This window comes from Numida meleagris, chromosome 3, assembly GCF_002078875.1.
Source record: "Numida meleagris isolate 19003 breed g44 Domestic line chromosome 3, NumMel1.0, whole genome shotgun sequence".
Lineage (NCBI taxonomy): Eukaryota > Metazoa > Chordata > Aves > Galliformes > Numididae > Numida > Numida meleagris.
Genome location: NC_034411.1, coordinates 54,012,830 through 54,030,962, shown reverse-complemented (window position 1 = coordinate 54,030,962; position 18,133 = coordinate 54,012,830). Strand labels below are relative to the sequence as shown.

The window sequence follows — 18,133 nt, the reverse complement described above, 5'->3', positions numbered from 1 at the left end:
CAACTGGTTTTCAAGGCTGGGATTGATCACAGAACTGTTTTTCCTTCTTTGGTCAGATGTAGGAGATTGATAAATAGTCCATTGGGCTACACCTCTGGGGCTAGGAGTTGCAGCTTTTCAGGAGGAAGCAGCTAAGCTCCTTGGTATTGCCAACGTCTTTATTCCAGTAGCATGGTGCTAAAAAGCTTCTGATATCTACTCTAAGAATGAAAAGAGAGGTGGCTGAAAACGCATAAAAGGGAAAGAGAAGCAATAGCAGATGAAATTTAAGTTTTCTTTCTTTCTTCCCTCTCTTTTGATTCAAGGTCTTGCTCTGTATAACATATACCTCCACATTTGAGCTGAATGGGAGTTCAGTATTGAAGATTGCCGAGGTAAGTGCCTCAGTTGTATAGTTGTTGGAGCCATTTAATGTTTCCCCTCTAGCTAGACTGTGTCTTCTGTGTCTATCCTGCCTGAATCTGAAGTAGTCCAAATCACAGCTACCGTCTTAAGGACTCATACTACTTTATGTCTAGTATGAAAATACAGCTGCAAATTGTACAGAGCTGGTGGGCTTGCATGAGAAGGCACACTTTTTGAAATTGACTGATGATAGTAAACTTGCAGTGCTGTAGCATACAACTTCTCATATTTATTTTGCTTTGTGTTTTGCAATAGGAAAACGTCCTTATGTTCTTAATAACATAGTATTGTGCTGATTCCTTACCTGGTGCAACTCTAAAACTACTGAATTTTATTGAAAAGGGATGTATAGACTATAACATGCCTTCCCAGCAGAAGTGCCACAATATGCCCTGTTAGCTTTGTGTTTATTTTTCCTAATACTTCCAAGTAAAGGATTTATTATGCCTCTGGATATATGGTGTTATCCAGGTGCTACTGGTCGTTTGTCTCCCTTTTTTTCCAGTCAGATTTTAGTCTGAAAGTCTTGAGTTGTAGAGGAACTTTGGCTGTAGAAAAACATACGTGCAGATCTACTAAGTGAGCATTTCTGCATGAGTAATATTTTGGTACATTGCGTAGCAAGCCACTGGACTGTTGATTCAGGTTAGAGAAGGTGGACAGAAACAATTCATCCTCCTGCACAGCACACGCTGTTATGTACAGAATGTTTTCTGAGATTATATTGTTAATGTAGGGGAGAGCTAATGCCCATGGAGCAATATAAGGATTGTATACATGTCCTTACAGTTTCTACATACCATCTCTTTCCTCCCAACATGTGTGCTAACTGTTCTTTCTGAAAATGAAGGCTTACTAGTATTGCCATATTTCAGCCCTGACCACAGAAAGGGGGTTCTTTAAATGTTTCTTGTTAGACTCCGAGTGAAATTTGTGTATGTAAAGCCTTAGAGATGAGTTCCTTCTCAGTTTTTACCATTTATGGGGGGAGTTTTTTTGTTTGAACAAATGTTCTGCCCAACTCATACCATGGTTTCTTTTGTGCTATGTGAGGCTTCCAGTGCCATGAGGTGTGGCTGTTCTTGGAAGTCTTTGTAAGCCCACCTGTCAAGGTTGCAGTAAGACTGAACTGAACTGGTATTTAAAGTCAGTCAAAACATTTAAGTTTTACTAAACCCTCCTTAAGTTAACATCCCAAACAGAAGAAAACAGGTTGTTTCCCCGATGTAGTTTTTCTCAGCAAACTTTCCAGCATGCAGGGTATAAGCTGATTAATTCATCTTAGTCCATCTCTGCTGCAAGTAAAGAGCTCTAATTTAGACAAAATACACACTGGGAAAAGCATTTAATGACTCTAAACCCTTCCGATTTCAGCTTACGACTAGAGGAAAATGGTCAATCAGTCATGTTCTGTGTGGTATAAACTGTATCAGAAATCATATTTTCTGTTCTCTCTGTAAATTTGGATAACAGTAGACCTGCTGTTCATTTAAAACATCCTGAAAATGTTTTTTCATAGATTAGGGTTGAACTCTGCTGTTGTTGGTACTTGCAGTTCGCTCCCCATAAGTCTATCCCAGCTCTTAAAAATCCTTGCTAGTGCAGTGGTACGAGTTACCACAATGATTGTTTCCTTTTTCTTTTAAAATGAGTAGGATCCCTGATGAGCGCAGATGAGATCTGCCATCAAAACAAACAAAATTTTTATGTCCCTTAGGGAATTAGAATAAACTATGATAGAGAACACAAATATTTTTATTTGGTATGTTTAGAGGTGCAGGTATTTTCCCTACAACCCTTGAGAAAATATTGTTTCACTGAATGTTTACCTCTTTCTAATTAGCAAATACAAGCACATACATGCTTCCTCAGGTTCCTTCCAGCCGGGTTTTAGGTAAAGCAAAGACTTTATCAGTTGGACTCAGTATTCCTTTGTATCTGAATTCTACAGTGTATAAGCAGTAGGAAACAGATAATGATTTCTGAGTTCAGCTTTTGCTTAGTCCCCGCATTTATTGTTCTGACTTGCTCCAATGGAAAGATGGCAGAGAGGAGCTATGCACTCCACTGTCTGTGCTATTTGGCGTTTCTTTCTAAGTCCCTTACTTTTCCTAGCCTGCCCTCTGTAGCAAAGCAGGAGCCACTGCAGGATTGGAAAGATGCTGCCTGTGTTATTGGTGGATCTCTTATCTGGGGATTCCCTGTGACAAACAGGTCTACCCACCTGGTTGATTTGAACCGTCCAGTCATTCTCAATTCATGTGTACCACTCAGTGACACCACAAATCTTGCTGAATATTTTCAGCCTCAAATTGGAATGTTGGAAGCATCCAACATGAAGAGTACTATATGATATGGTTTAAGTATTATTAGTAATGAAAACAGATTAAATCTTGCTGTGTGCAACTTCTCATGCTTGCCTGGACCACTACAAGAAAGTTTAATTCATGTTCTGACTGTTGTTTGTCATGTGTTTTTGTTAATCCCATCTCTGTTTTGAAAGTTTGTTTTGTTTGATTCTGTTGTTTCATTCGCTAACCCTTCTGTGTTTTGCTCTTAGTTGTGTTTTGCATGCAATAGAGCTGGAAGTCCCCGAATGCATGAAATGATCAAAATGTCCATTGCATACCTCCTTGGGGCCCTGAGCTCTCGAACTTTTACTGGCACTCCTTCATCAGTGGCTTTTCAAAAGGTACCTTGCCCAGCCATTTTAGAATACAGGCCTTCCACAAGATCAGAGCTCAAGTGGACGGTGCTGCTGCTCTTCAGCAGGCATGGGGAGGGGAGAGAAAAAGATGATATCAACCATGCTCTTACCAGAAAGTCAGCCTATCTTTGAGAATGGCATTCCATCAATTAATTTGGGAACTCTAGAAAAGGAGATTGAGCTTCAGAACAATTGTGCCATGGTTGTCAGCAGCTCAGCAGCATTTGGAATGGTTTGGCCTCTCTGAAGGGCTCTATGTGGTTAACAGGCTTTAGGATTCTTTGTTCACTGGAGTTTGGGTGGTAACTGAATGATGGGAGTAGTTGGTCCTTTTTTTTAAACTTACAAGATCGCCTTCACATGGTAATTGCTCTCAAGATCAATAAAATCCTTTGTTTTGGGAGGGGATTAGAATCTTGAGAAAGAGCAACAAGAATTAAGTCATACTCAATGATTCAGTCCCTTACATGCTGCTTCTTCAGATTATGGTCTCAGAAGATTGTGTTCCACAGCTGTTGAAAACCCATGAAGCTGTGTCAAGACTGTTACCCATTTTGTAGCTTAAGTAATTACAGTGGTTACAACAGTTCAGTAGGAAACCTCCTCCCAGAAAAATCTGATGAAGGATAGAGACTGTAGTTTGCAATGTACTGTCCCCTGGATCCCAGCTGTATTATGCTTTGGTAGCTATTTGTGTAGCATCTTGAGGCAAGAGTCCAGCAGAATTTTGGCCACAACACAGTGTCAAAAAACTGCAAACAGCTGAGCATGGAGCTGGGAACTAGGTGATACACTGATGTTCTTTCATTGCAGGCTTCTCATTTAGGTTCTCCCAGCTAAGGAGTCTTCAGGTTGCCAGCATTTAAAAGGCAGCCATTTATGTAATTTATGGTATATCACAATAGTATCTTCTGTAGTAAGAAAAGCCATTTAGAGGCTTTCAGATGTAAATATATGTGCTATATTAAATAGTATCTGCATATGTGTATACATATATGCTGCAGTAAAATGGAATCATAGGATGGTATGGGTTGGAAGGGACCTTAAATATCATCTAGTTGCCACCTACTTGATCAGGCTGCCCAGGGCCCCGTCTGACTTGGCCTTGAACGCCTCCAGGGATGGAGCATCCACAACTTCTCTGGGAGCCTGTTCCACTGCCTCACTACCCTTCTGAGTAAAGAATGTCATCCTAGTATCTAATCTAAATCTCCCCTCTGTTAGTTTAAAACCATTCCCCCTTGTCCTATCGCTATCAGACCGTGTAAAAAGTTGGTCTCTCTCTCATGTTTATAAGCTCCCATTGAGTACTGGAAGGTCACTCTGGGGCTTTCTCTTCTTCAGGTTGTACAAGCCCAACTGTCTCAACCTTTCTTCATAGGGGAGGTACTCCAGATCTCTGATCATCTTTGTGGCCATCCTCTGGACCCACTCTAATGACTCTACATCTTTCTTGTGCTGGGGGCCTCAGACCTGAATGCAGTACTCCAGATAGGGCCTCATGAGAGCAGAGCAGAGAGGGACAGTAACTTCCCTGTCCCTGCTGGTCATTCCTCTTTTGATGCAGGCCAGGATACAGTTGGCCTTCTGGGCTGCAAGTGCACACTGCTGGGTCTTGTCAAGTTTTTCTTTCACCAGAACCCCTAAGTCCTTCTCAGCAGAGCTGAACCCAATGGGTTCTTCTCACAGTCTTTACTCATGACTGGGATTGCCCTGACTGAGGTGCAGCATGTTGCACTTGGCCTTGTTGAACCTTGTTAGGTTCACGTGGGCACACTTTTCAAGCCTAAGTCCTTCTGGATGGCATCTTTTTTTGTCATATCAACTGCACCACTCAGGTTGGTGTCATCCACAAACTTGCTGAGGGCACCCTCAATCCCAGTGCCCGTGTCATTGGTAAAGATGTTGAAGAGCACTGGTCTCAAGATGGACCCCTTGGGGACACCGTTCATAGCCAGGCTCCTCTTGCGAACAGAGCTGTTGACTGCCATCCTCCGGCTGTGACTGTCCAACCTGTTCTTTAGCTCCTGAATAGTCCACCCCTTACATCCATATTTCTCCAGTTTAGAGATAAGAATGTCTTATGGGACTGTATCAAAGGCCTTACAGAAGTCCAGGTGGGTGACATCAGTTGATCTCTTTTAAACTGATTTAGTCACTGCATCATAGAAGGCTATGGTGAGGCACAATTTGCGCTTATACTGATTACAGAAAAAAAAGGAATGAATGCTTATATGAGAAAAACAACAACTTTTAAGGATTGGAGGGTATTTACATTAGAAAAAATACAGACTTGCAGAGTGGTAGTTACAAATAAGTATCTGGAAAAGAACAATCAAACTAACATTTAAAGATTCTTTTTGTAAGTGCAAGGCAAGCGCCAAACTCAGTTGGGCTTGACAGAAGGGGAAGATTTTGCCAATTTTGCCTTACCATTCCTGCAGCTGTGAGACTTATTAACCGATTAGCTGCATGTTGCTTCTTGGTGCTATTTACTCAGTTATCCATATTGCTGAAAACTTTTCATGTGCTAATAAGGCAATATGGAATAACAAGGAAAGCTGACTATCTGCATGCAAGAGACCTTGGTATCCTCTTAAACATGTGTTACTGGTAAGTTACAGTTAATATCTACGTATTGCTATCTTGTTTCCTCATCAGGTTTGCATTGAGACATATGTATCTAGCTGTCACCAGCGGAGCATTAACACCGCTGTGCGGGCAACCCTCAGCCAAATGTTGAGTGACTTGACTTTACAGTTACGACAAAAGCAAGAAAATATGGTGAGCCTCCTGGCATCAACAAGTGGTTCCATATCCATAGCTGTGTGCCTTTTAGTTTCTCTGATTGCAGTGTGTTGTCCTGGCTTATTGTGCCGTATGGATTTTATTTCAGACTTCCATAGCTAATCCCATTCAGAAGCTTTTTGGGGCTCTGACTTTGCGCCTGCCTCAGAGCAGTCTGTCAGGAAGGCAAGTCTCACATTGGCAACCCTGCTTGGCTGGGTTTTGTTCTCATTCTGTTAAACGAAAGAGGCTTTGTTCTGATGTCAGACTGCTTTGGCCTTCTCCTTTTCCATTTTTTATTTTGTTTGCTTGTTTACCCGAGATTTGTGGAAATCCTTTCGCCAAAATATTCTACGTTACAGATATTTATGCAAACCAAACAAATTCTCAGCTGTTGAAAGTGTGATCAAGTTTTTTATTGTTACTCTTATTTTTAATGAAGGTAATTTAATGGAATCCTTTGTCTGCTCAGTTGTTAGCGAAAACATTAGTTCTGTTTATTGCATTATTAAAATCCATGAGAGCTGCTTGAGTGAAACCCCAGCACATTGTCAGCAAAACTGTAAATGTTCTGGGCATACATGAAATGTCATTGGCTTCTTACATCTGTTTATGCTTGTTTGTATATAAACAAAAAAGTACTATTTGTAAGGGTCAGTATTTGTTTATCAGAAAGCTTTGAGGACTGTATTTGTGCAGATTATTTTCCCTGTACATGTTTTGGGTTAAGGTGACCACTTCTGTTTTGGATTGCTGAACTAGATTATTTTTATCCTAGTAAGCAACTGTGGAACTGAATTCATAGGTTTACTTAAACCTATCTTCTCTGTGTGCTAAGTAGGTTCATTTTACTGGCCGTAATATTTAGGACAAAAAAAAAAAAAAAAAAGGAAATTATAGTTTTCGACCTTGAGTTTGGATTTGAAATTTGAATTTTGTTAGTTCTGTTCTAAATGGAGAGTAGGTGAAGATAAGTGAAAGTTGCATTGATAGGAGGTGTCCTATACCGCAACTGAGCCAAATGATGTAAGAGGTCATTTCTATTTCCTGGCTGTCATTAATTTGTATATTGGCACTGTAATATTAATGATGATGGTGTGATAAACTCTCCAATACTCAAAGGATTTTGGTTTCAAAGTACCTTTTGAAGTCTAAATTGTACTTTCTTCTCAGTTATTTTCAGTGGGACCTACATGCCTAGTTATTACTGTATTTTCGTAGACCTAGGAAATCCCTTAAGAATTTACAAATCCTATTTCAGCTAAATGAGATGTGGATTTCTTAAATCTAAATAATTGCTTAAACAGTTCTTAAGGAATTTTTGAAAATTTAATGCAAAACCTTCACTTAAAAAAAATACAGATAGAGGACAAGGATTTGTTAAGAAAGCTTTGCTATTAAAGCATTGCTTGTATGGTGGCTTTTCTACTACAGGCACTGATTATATCACATCTGTCTTTTCTCAACAGTCAATTGAAAATAATGAGGCCGTGCAGAAATTCAAGAGTCAAGGTATCGGTACAACTTTTTTAGTGACTCCTTCCAATTCAGCGTATTAATTCTTCACTTTCCTTTCTTCAGCACACGGCTATTGATATCACAGAAATTCCATCTTCAGGATCTCTTACCTTCTCCATAGCTTGTTACTGTCTGTGTTATCTGTGGTAAGAACAGCCCTGTTAGCTCCTGATATTTCCAGTAGTGTCTTCATTTGAGCCATGTTAACAGCATTGCTCTCTACATAGTTATAGATGGTTGTTTCACAGTGTTAACTTCTGTAATTAAGGTGTTTCAGTGCTTTGGAGAAAGAGTTGATAAGTGGATTTGCAAATTGAAGCAGACTTACAGAGCAGGATGTGGAATCTGGAAATGACTGTGTTTACTGTATTTTGGGCCAGGGATGGCATTTGTATAATGGCAGCTTTTGAAAGCACATTACTAACAAAGTTCACACTTGCCAAATTATAACCTTACAAGAGATTGTTTTTCTGCTCTCATTCTGGCTTACCATCCACCGTCTTCCTTGACAGTTCAAAATATTCTCTGCTTTTGAATTTTCTCACAGTATTTCTGCAGGAGAACTTGTGTGGATGGAGGCTAAAATACTGAAAGTGGACAACTATCCCCTTTTAAGATCTATGTGGAGGATAGACAAACTTCATGGAGAGACGCAGAGATGTTTTGCTCCCCAGAAAAATTCTGGAGCTAGTCCCTTCTTTATTGTTATTATTTGCTTATTTTATTACCTGAATTGAATTTCAGCTAACCTTTTATAAATGCACGTAAGCATCAGTGCTTTCTCTGGGTTTAATACTACTGCTTTGTCATTGTATGGAGATCAGTTTCCAGCCTAGGACTTTTTCTTCTGCATCCTGTCTGAATTTTGGCTGCCTTGCTTATTGTTTATAAGCTTTGACCAACTCTGAAAGTGCTCACAGTGATTTGAGGTTGTAATCCCAAAGCAAATGTGTAATGCCTCTGATCTTTGTCCTTTTTGGAGGTACTTCAGCTGAGTCTCTTTGTGATGATGTTGTATCTGTCCTCACTGTGCTCTGTGAGAAGCTCCAGGCTGTCATAAAGTGAGTTATTTCAGCTTATAATTTGAACTTGTTATCTGGAGATTGAGAGTTTCACTGATTCATGTGATCGTATTGTCATAGTTCTGTGATTATGGAGCAAAAGTGCGATTAAATTGTTTGTGAGAAGAAGTATTGTTCATAATGCATTAATTTAATTCTCACTTGAGATGATAAGCTAATTTGACTTCTCTGTGCACTGTTTAGCTTTTAAAGAGCTTCCAACAAATCTAATCTGTAAATAACTTCCATACAGTAGTGAAGTGCTTGTCAAAGGACAAGTTTTCTTCTTTGGCTTGCTGGGTGTCATGAAAGCAGTTATTGTAGAGAGAACAATTACAGGGCACATGGTGAAATGTAGTAGAAATTATAATATCATCTAGGTGAACAAAACACATTGAGAAAATCAGTGACAGAAAAATTAATTTTGTTTAAAATACATTATTTACAGCTTTCTTTACCTACTGTCAGGTAGGCTGCTCTGCAAGTAATGCCTCCTGTTTATTTCCATGGAAACTACAACAGATACTCAAAGAACACAATAGTGCTCTTTGATAGAGTAAATTCTCAGCTACAAAAAACTATTTTTCAACATGGTCACCACCATTAGCTATGCATTTTTGCCAGTGATGGACAAGAGTCTGATGCTGTGCTTCTAAAAATCTGCACCAGCAGAGGTGACCCACTATTTCACAGCTGCTGTGATGGTGTTGCTAGGAAAATGTTGTCCACGCAGTCCATCTTTCATCAAGTGGATGGAAGTGGGAAGGTGCCAAATATGGGCTACACAGTGGGTATCGTAGGACAGTGCAGCCAGGATTGGCAGTGCGCTCCACAGTTTTCAAACTGGTATGGGGCCTGGCATTATTGTGTTTCAAGAGAAAGACTGTCGTCTTCTCTGGCCTGACTCTGGAAGTTGAAGCCTTCATCAGCTTAGTCAGTGTCGCAGTGTAGTGGCCAGCTGATGGTTTGTTCAGGTTCTGGGAAATCCAGAAGGATCACCCCTTTGTTTTTTGCAAAGGACAGTGCATATCACCTTTACCCACTGAGGGCTGCATCTTGAATTTTTTCTTTGATGAGGAATTCACGTTGCCAGTCCGTGGATTGCCCTTTTGATTCTGACTCATATCTGACTCACATCACATCTCATCAGCAGTAATGATACAATCCAGGAAACTGTCACCTTCAGCCTCACATTGGTTCAGTATGTCCTGACAAACTCACACATCGTGTTCTTTCTGTTCCTGTGTGAGCACACAGGAACAGAAACAGTGTGAGGACACACTTAGTGCAAACTTTTTGATATTCCAGTGTTGCCACCATCGTTTCCAATACATTGAAGCTGGTATTCAGCTATGTATGTAGTTCCCTGGTTGTAGTCCACCAGTTCGTTTGGATGAGCTGATCAAGGTGCTCTTCATTTCATGGTGCGACAGCAGTGCATGGCCATCTGGAATGTGGCTTGTCTTATAAGTTGCTGTTGCCACTGCTGAAATGTACCACCCACCACCTCCACTGTTTATTCTCCATAAACATTCCGCAAGCATTAATGAATGTCAGTGGATGCCATTTTTGCCACACAGAGAAATGCGATGACAGACCTTTGCTTCCAATGCAATTTTGTCTGACTTCCCCTCAGCTACCATCTGTCACAGAGCAATAACGCCTAATAGAATGTTGGTGGGAAGTTTAAACCTCTGCTGCCATGCCACCACCATCTGCTTCTGATGCTGTGGGCCAATGTAATAACATAGGAGGCATTACTTTTGGAGCAGCCCTCATATATCATGAAATACATTCCTCCAGCTCTTGTCTTGGACTGAAAGAGCACGCAAAAGAAATTTATTTACGAAACATAAACCAGAATTTGAGTGCTATGGGAAGCTACCTTCTTATGGCAGACCTCAACTTCTCTTGTCTCCTGAATCCTGCAACTAATGATGAGAATAGGTACAAGTGCATTGTACATTACAAGCACGCTGATCCCAAGTGACTACAAGATCTTTCACATTCTTCCTCTTTAAGCTCACATTGTGTTTGATTTATAGAGTAACTCACAAGGCTCTGAAAGGGGGCTGTATGATAATGTGAGTTTTTCCCTATAGACACTGACTTACGACTACTGTGGGTTTTCATCAAGGAAACAGAAAATATAACCAGAAGAAAATAGTTTAAATGCCCTTCAGATTGCCTGAAGAAGTTGTTAGTTATTCCAACATCTTCTGGTCACCTCTTTTTCCTCTTTTTAGGAGTTTCTTCTCCCTCAGGTTTTCAGATCAAATTTGAAACATTATTGCTGTTTTTCTTCTTGTCTTCTTTAGTGTCAGTTTCTTACTCCTTACTGTGAAGTCTGATGAATTAAATCTATTTTCTTTACATTACCTACAAGAAGTAGTAGATTGCTGCACATGAACTGTACAAATTAAATGGGGTGATAAAAGCAGTTGTACCATTGTAAATCTGTAGGAATTAGCAAAGTAAATCACTGCTGTAAGTTGTGGTATGGTTTTCAAGCAAACTAATGTAGTTACTTAGAAGCAAGTAAATAATCTTTGATTCAGTGTGATATGAATGGCATCTTTTCTTTTTGCCAGTGACAATCGGCAACTTCAGCTTCTTTATTTGGAGTGCATCCTCTCCATGTTAAACAGCTCCTCTCCGAGCATGCACCAGCACAAAGGATTCACTGATCTAATATGGTGAGTACATCCAAAGAGTAATAGAAATAGTCAATTTATAAATAACTGTAGAAGGGCCTTTCCCCACCACCACTCATGCAAACAAACCTGCAGGAAATCATCAGATAAGAGCAGAGTTCTCTATTAACCCACAGCCAGTTAATTCTGTACTTTATAAAAGATTTCATAGGACCTCAGGCTCAGCTTTCACCCTGTGATTTTGAAGTTGAATTGTGTAATTCTAGCGCAGTTATAAAGATGCAGTGTGCAAGAGCTTCCTTTGCTGTCCCAGAGAAAAAAAAAAAGCATAACCTGGTGCTTAGCGTCTGCAAGTCAGAGAGGTCTTCCAGATTGATAACACTTGGCAACATTACATGCAGACCCTGTACTGAAGCCTCTGGGAGCATTAGTGTAAAATCAGCATTATCTTTTTCATGGCATTTCAGAAGTTTCTTCCCTTGTATTTCAAACAACCCTTTGTTTATGCTTGTGTGTCTGTTTTTGGGGTCATCCTGTAAGCAAGGTCACTGAAGTGATCACAGTTAAAAGACAACACTTCCTGTTTTATTTAAATTTATATTATTTTGATGATCCATTTTACACTACAACTCTGCAGGGATTTGTATTTGTGCATGTATATCATGAGGGCAAGCCATGAGGGGCAGGACTTTTTAAACCTGCTTTGCTCCCAAGGAGTATGCATCCTCCAAGTACATGCTTAAGATGAATAAAAAAAACACAAAGAAGACATGAAACAGTTTATAGTTAGGGTGATGTCTGCAGTTTTTAGCAGCATAAGCATTCCCTAATCCATTAACTGTCTGGTGAAGTTGTGAGCCAGACTGATAATCGCCTTTGTTCTTTAGGAGATAAAGATTAAGTGCTCTGTTTGTCTGTCAGAGTGTTCTCCATAATTTGATACAGAAGCACTTTGATGGGACTAACATGGAGAATATGTTGCTGTTGCAACCTGTACTTATGCCTGCTCTAAGGCAGTGAATTAGCACAGTTTGAAATGTCCCTAATTGGTTACATTTTAAAGAAATGGAATAAGCAGACCCAATGTCATTATCTGATACCCGATTTAAAAAATGATTTTCATACCGTGACTTTAGGAGGCTGAACAGTTTTAGCAAACACTTTTAAGAGAGCAGTGAAAATTCTGGGCAGCATGAAAATCTTGGGAAGTAAGATGTACATGCCTGTTTACTTTTTATGCTGAAGCATTACTTGTCACTGGGCACGTGCAGGAGGTGCCAGCTGAGCCTCTGAGGCATGTGGTTGAAAACTGGGTTTGGGATTGCTTTCTTATATAGCACTTGAATTTTTTAAGTTACAATATTTCAGGCTAGAGTAAAATGGCAAGTGCATAAAGGCAAAGCTGAAATAACAGCTAAATGAGCAGAGGGCTGAGTTGGTTTTGGCTCTGGTTCCACCATGTTGGTGAGGAGGACGAAGAGGAAGAGAAGTGATCGGCTGGCATGGAATCACTTGAATGTTCCTGCAGTAAGACAGTTTAAGGAAGGATGGTGTGTTTAGTGACATATGAGAATTTACACGGCATACTTGGAGTTACTGTAGAGGACTTCGATTACATTCTCAAAAGCCATCAAAACAGAAGCTCACAACTAGGGATGCGTAGTAACTTATATGCATGCTCAGATCAGCGATGGAACATCAAGCCATGTAGTTAGCAGAGATTGTTTTCCATTTGGTCAGGTTTTTTTAAGTTCTCAAGTTGGACAGGAGAAGAAACACTTGCCAGCAGAAACCTGGTGTTCCTACCTTGAGGTATGTTGTAGCTAATTAAAGAGGGAGGTGGGCTATTCTGTGAAGGACACAGCATGGCGCAGTAATGTGAACTTGCAAAATCAGTATCATGTTTATAAAGCCCCCAGAAGTATTTCTGTACGTGCTAGCATGCTGATGCTTGGGAGATTAAAAGAACCTCATGTAGTTTGTTATTCAATCTAACCACTGCTGTTCACAGGTTATTAAAACAAGAGTGTGTGTCTCATTTAACTATGGGCTATTTTCATTCTGTTCCTGTGAGATTTTTCTAGTTACCATCTGCTGCTTTTTTTCTTTTTCTCAGGAAGCAACTGTGTCCAGCCCTAGTAGTAATCCTGGGAAATCCAATCCATGACAAAACTATCACCTCTGCCCACAGCAGCATCTGTCTAGAAGCTGATTCACCTTCCTCAGGGGTCTCTGATCATGGCCGGGGTTCAGGCTGTTCATCCACAGCACCTGCTCTTAGTGGGCCTGTTGCACGGACCATATACTATATTGCAGCAGAATTGGTTCGACTGGTGGGGACAGTGGAATCCATGAAGCCTGTGCTGCAGTCTCTCTATCACCGGATATTGCTTTACCCACCACCTCAGCACCGAGTAGAAGCCATCAAAATTATGAAAGAGGTAGGATGTAAAGTCCAGGTGCAAATCCATGCAAATAAAGCAAAATGTCAGTTTAACAGTAAATGTTGCTGAGATGTGTATGCTTGTTCATTCCATGCTTTAGCACTAGTGATGCTGTAGTTGCCCCTTTCTGAATACAATTTTTACATCAAAGCTACTCTGACAAATAGTTTTACAAAATTGTAATAGCTGTATTTGTCTCCATAATGCAAGCTGCTATGGCAACTCCATCAGTGTTCACGCTTGAAGATGGTCTTATTACTGAGTCATGACTGCTCTTTTGGATGAGATGCAGTGTAGTGGTTCTGTTCTCAACTCCTTTGGCAACTTTCCCCACTCTCTGCTCTTGCTAGAAGACATTCATCCTCACAGTGTAGTGTTCCTGACATTAAAGCGAATGTATGCTTTGATTATGTGCCAGGTTTTTGAAATGTGGTTTCCTTGAGAAACCATTATACCATATACCATATTATAGTAGCCAGAAGGAAGCTGCCAGTGTCACAAATGGCTCTGTCAAGACCTGTCCTTTATGGCCTGTCACCCTGTACCTGTAACAGCGCTTGGTGAGGCTTCTTTGTACAGCACATTCACATCAGCTGCATTCTTCTCTTGTTGTGGACTGCAAAGCAGCTTACATAATTTGTATGAACGCTGATCTCTTTTGAGGATTTTTGTTCTAGCTTGTGCATAGAGAGGCTGTCTGACGATCCCTGCTAACACCACACAGTCACCCACAGGCTTGCTGTCAGATCTCCCAGTCATTCTGGCACTTACCTTCCTATAATTTTAAACAATAGCAAGATGACAATCTGCATTTCATTTTTAAGATATTTTAGGAAAATATTAGTTCAATGTTTTTACCTTCAGAATCTATCTGTTACCTCTTTCTGTTCATCATTACACTTTCTCCCTGAATTTTCTGCTGGGTATTAACAGGACTTTCCACCCAGCAGGCTGAGTCAGAAGGAATCACTTTGTGTGTTTTTGCATGCCTACTTTTTTGTTACTGGCTGACTGAAGAGCAAAGCTCCCTTCAGTATATAACATAGTGCAGTATACTTGTATATTTAGGCATTTGAGATTGTCTTGGCTGCAGTTCAGTTGAAACATATTCAGTCAGTAATGTAAAGCACTAGAGAACAATCTGTATGTGATTCATGTTGTATATGCCATTTTTCTCTATAAGCATTTCTCCTTTTGAAAAGAGGAAGGATAGCTTTAATAAACAGAACTTTAATATGCTGTTTTTGTTTGCTGAGAGAATTTATAGTACTGCTGCTTCAGGTTCCAACATTTGACCAAACTATGACTCATTTATTGTATTTAAATAATGCTTAGATTACTCTCTAGTAAATTCTGTTTCCTTTCCTTTCAGATACTTGGCAGTCCTCGGAGGCTTTGTGATTTGGCAGGGCCCTGCTCTTCTGAGTCAGAATCCAGGAAGAGGTCTATTTCTAAAAGGAAGTCCCATCTGGATCTTCTCAAGCTGTAGGCTTTGTTTCCTCATTTGGACTCTTAAACCTATGTGCACAAGGCAGTTAAATAGTTACACCTTCAGAAGCATACCCATCTATGAGCCAGGGTATCCCCCAAGTTAAATAAGCTGTAAAACGATGTGATGGGTAAAAGCTTTTACTGATTTTTAGTGAGTCTGGGCCTGTTTGTAAAGGTAACTGCCTTGAGGTGTTTACAAAAATACCCATGTAAATTGTTTTGCAGCTGGAAATTCTTGGGTTTGGGTCCTAACATTGCAATGAAGTGATCATGCTTATTTGGAAGTACATTTCCAAGATGAAGTCCAAGGAGGTAATCCAAAATTGAAACGTTGTCAGATTGGGCATGAAGCATTCTCCATTCTCAGAACGAGCGTATCTTGTTGATAGTTTTCAGGACACAGAATTTAACTTCAGCTGGCGGAGGGGAAGATTGTTTGTTTTGTTTTTCAGTGTAAGTGCTTGTCTGTAAGGGAAAATGCACTGTGCATGCTAGTAAAAATGCACAGTAACTATTTCCCTGGTTGGCACTCCCTTTACAGAATGGCCATATCCACACAGGAGATGTAATTATTTGTTGTAATTCTAGTCATCTTTCTCAGAAGTAGTATTACAGGATAATTTCGCTTCTGTTTTTCCTAGTTCTGGAGGGATAGTTTTGGATGATAATGACAGGCTCACTATATTTGCTGCATCACTTAGATAAACTCTGTTTTAATTGTAGAATCATGGATGGGATGACAGAAGCATGCATCAAGGGTGGTATTGAAGCATGCTATGCTTCAGTGTCCTGTGTATTCGCCCTGCTTGGATCATTGGATGAGCTGAGCCAAGGCAGGGGTCTTAGTGAGGAGCAGGTCCATCTTCTCCTCCGGCGCCTGGAAGAATTGAAGGATGGAACTGAGACAAGCAGGGACTCCATGGAGATCAATGATGCTGACTTCAGATGGCAGAGGCGCATTCTATCCTCAGAAAATCCTGCCTGGGAATCAGGAAATGAGAAAAGTCCTGATATTAGCATTAGTGTTACCACAGACACTGGTCAGACCACTTTGGAAGGAGATATGGGACAGACGACTCCAGAGGATAATCTGGAAAGTCAGAAAAACTCATTGCCATCTCCAGCTGGACATGAAAGCAAGGAGATTCATTACAGAGAACCAGAGTCAGAAACCATTGACCAGCCAGATGTTGTTCAGAGAAGCCACACCATAGTCTATCCAGATATAACCAACTTCTTATCAGTTGATTGCAAGACCCGGTCTTATGGATCCAGGTACAGTGAAAGTAACTTCAGTGTAGATGACCAGGATCTTTCTAGGACTGAGTTTGATTCATGTGACCAATATTCCATGGCAGCAGAGAAGGACTCTGGCAGGTCAGATGTTTCAGACATTGGCTCTGACAATTGCTCCCTGGCTGATGAGGAGCAGACACCACGAGACTGTCCAGGTACCAGGTCGTTACGTACTGCTGCTCTCTCTCTAAAATTGCTGAAAAACCAGGAAGCAGACCAGCACAGCGCACGGTTGTTTATCCAGTCACTTGAAGCTCTTCTTCCTCGGCTTATAGCTCTCCCCAGCATAGAGGAGGTGGATGAAGCACTGCAGAACTTCTCTTCAGCTTTCTGCTCAGGTTTGCAAGAAAATATTTACTGTCCAACCAACATGCACGCTGTAAGAACGCTGTACACAGATTCTCTTGTAGGAGTTCATCTTCAGAGAACATATCCAGAATAAGAAGGTTTGTGCTCTACAAAGCACATTCCTCTGCGACAGCATGTTCTTTTTAGAGTGGGGCAAATTGAATATGCAGGTCAATCCACTGACACTTAACAGGCTCTGGATTATGTTCTCAATCAATAATAAAATAAAATTTTCTGTAGTAAGATACCTCTTCACAGGTTTGTGAAGATCTGTTGAGAAAATTTGCATGTTCTGACAGTAAGGAGAGGCTGCCCGTTAGCATGAAAACTGGGGATATGGGGAGGACTGTGACCTGTTTTGAAAGGGATTCAAGTAGCTTAATACATTGCCACAGTACTATTAGTAATGCCAAGCCTTGCAGAGATGATAGAAATCCCACTACTGCAAGCTATTGAAAAGATAAGAAAAGAGGAACAACTCCTCTTTTTCACTCTTTTTTTTTAATATTGCAATTTGTCATGACAGGAAATTGAAAACTCCAAGTCCAGACCAACTGAAAAATAGTTAAAAGATCTTACCTTGTAAGAGACAGAATACTTACTCTTCTCTCAGGGTTAGATTTGGGATTTTGACTTGGTCAGTCAAAAAAAAAAACAAACCACTATGCAAAGGCAAGTTTGTCCTGTTGATAGTAAAACTAAGATATGTACAAATGCGCGTATTGTTAGAGAGGCTTCTTTTTCCTGGCAGCGGCCAATGTGGAAATGTTCATTAAAATATATTTCTCTGTTTCTTAAACTTAATTCACCACAATTGCCTTTTCCATCACTTCTCTCCTAATCATTGCTTCATTCATTTGTGCTCGCATACACATTACTCATACAGAGTCAGAAGGGAAGCCTCCACTATCATACAGCATAATTTTGATATGAAGCTGGGTGAATGTGTTAACAGCACACAAATAAGCTGATATTCCTGATTTTCTGTTTAATGCTGCCCAAATAAGCCTAATTTGGGAAGACAGTCATAAAGCATTTGTAAGAAAGGAGATGTCTTTAAAAGGACATTGATTTCATTCTGAATTAAGGTGCTCTAAAGCATTCTTCCTGTCACAAAGAATTTATTTTCCTGTAAAGTAATGAAGTTGTAGCAGAAGACCAGGATTAGAACTCTAACTCTTGTGTACCTTGTTAGCTCACATGTAGATGAGCATACAACTTATTTTTCTTAACCTTTTGTCTATCAAATCTCTGTAGAAGGTTTTGAAGTGTTGGAAGAGGTATACCTAGCAGACTTCCAGATTTTAAAGCTAAATACTACTTTTGTTGTCATTGAGTATGACTTATACAGTGAGAAAGATAGAAGGATAACAGTGCATTTTTGCATTAAGTCCGTATTTTCTGGTTTGTACATTTTTCTTA

General features: G+C 40.2%; 1 protein-coding gene across 9 annotated transcripts in view; it reads left to right on the top strand.

Moving 5' to 3' along the window:
* The window catches only part of ARFGEF3 (ARFGEF family member 3), an 87,673-nt gene that overhangs the window by 33,187 nt on the left and 36,353 nt on the right, over positions 1–18,133 (top strand). For 5 of the 9 annotated variants that reach the window (XM_021390700.1, XM_021390698.1, XM_021390697.1 and 2 more), the window contains 9 exons: positions 306–374; positions 2,966–3,097; positions 5,774–5,896; positions 7,369–7,411; positions 8,400–8,478; positions 11,070–11,174; positions 13,249–13,573; positions 14,949–15,061; positions 15,791–16,701. In XM_021390700.1, coding sequence (XP_021246375.1) covers positions 306–374; positions 2,966–3,097; positions 5,774–5,896; positions 7,369–7,411; positions 8,400–8,478; positions 11,070–11,174; positions 13,249–13,573; positions 14,949–15,061; positions 15,791–16,701 — 1,900 coding nt within the window. The remainder of the gene's footprint in view (positions 1–305; positions 375–2,965; positions 3,098–5,773; positions 5,897–7,368; positions 7,412–8,399; positions 8,479–11,069; positions 11,175–13,248; positions 13,574–14,948; positions 15,062–15,790; positions 16,702–18,133) is intronic. The other 4 variants (XM_021390702.1, XM_021390704.1, XM_021390701.1 and 1 more) reach the window with 3 other exon arrangements.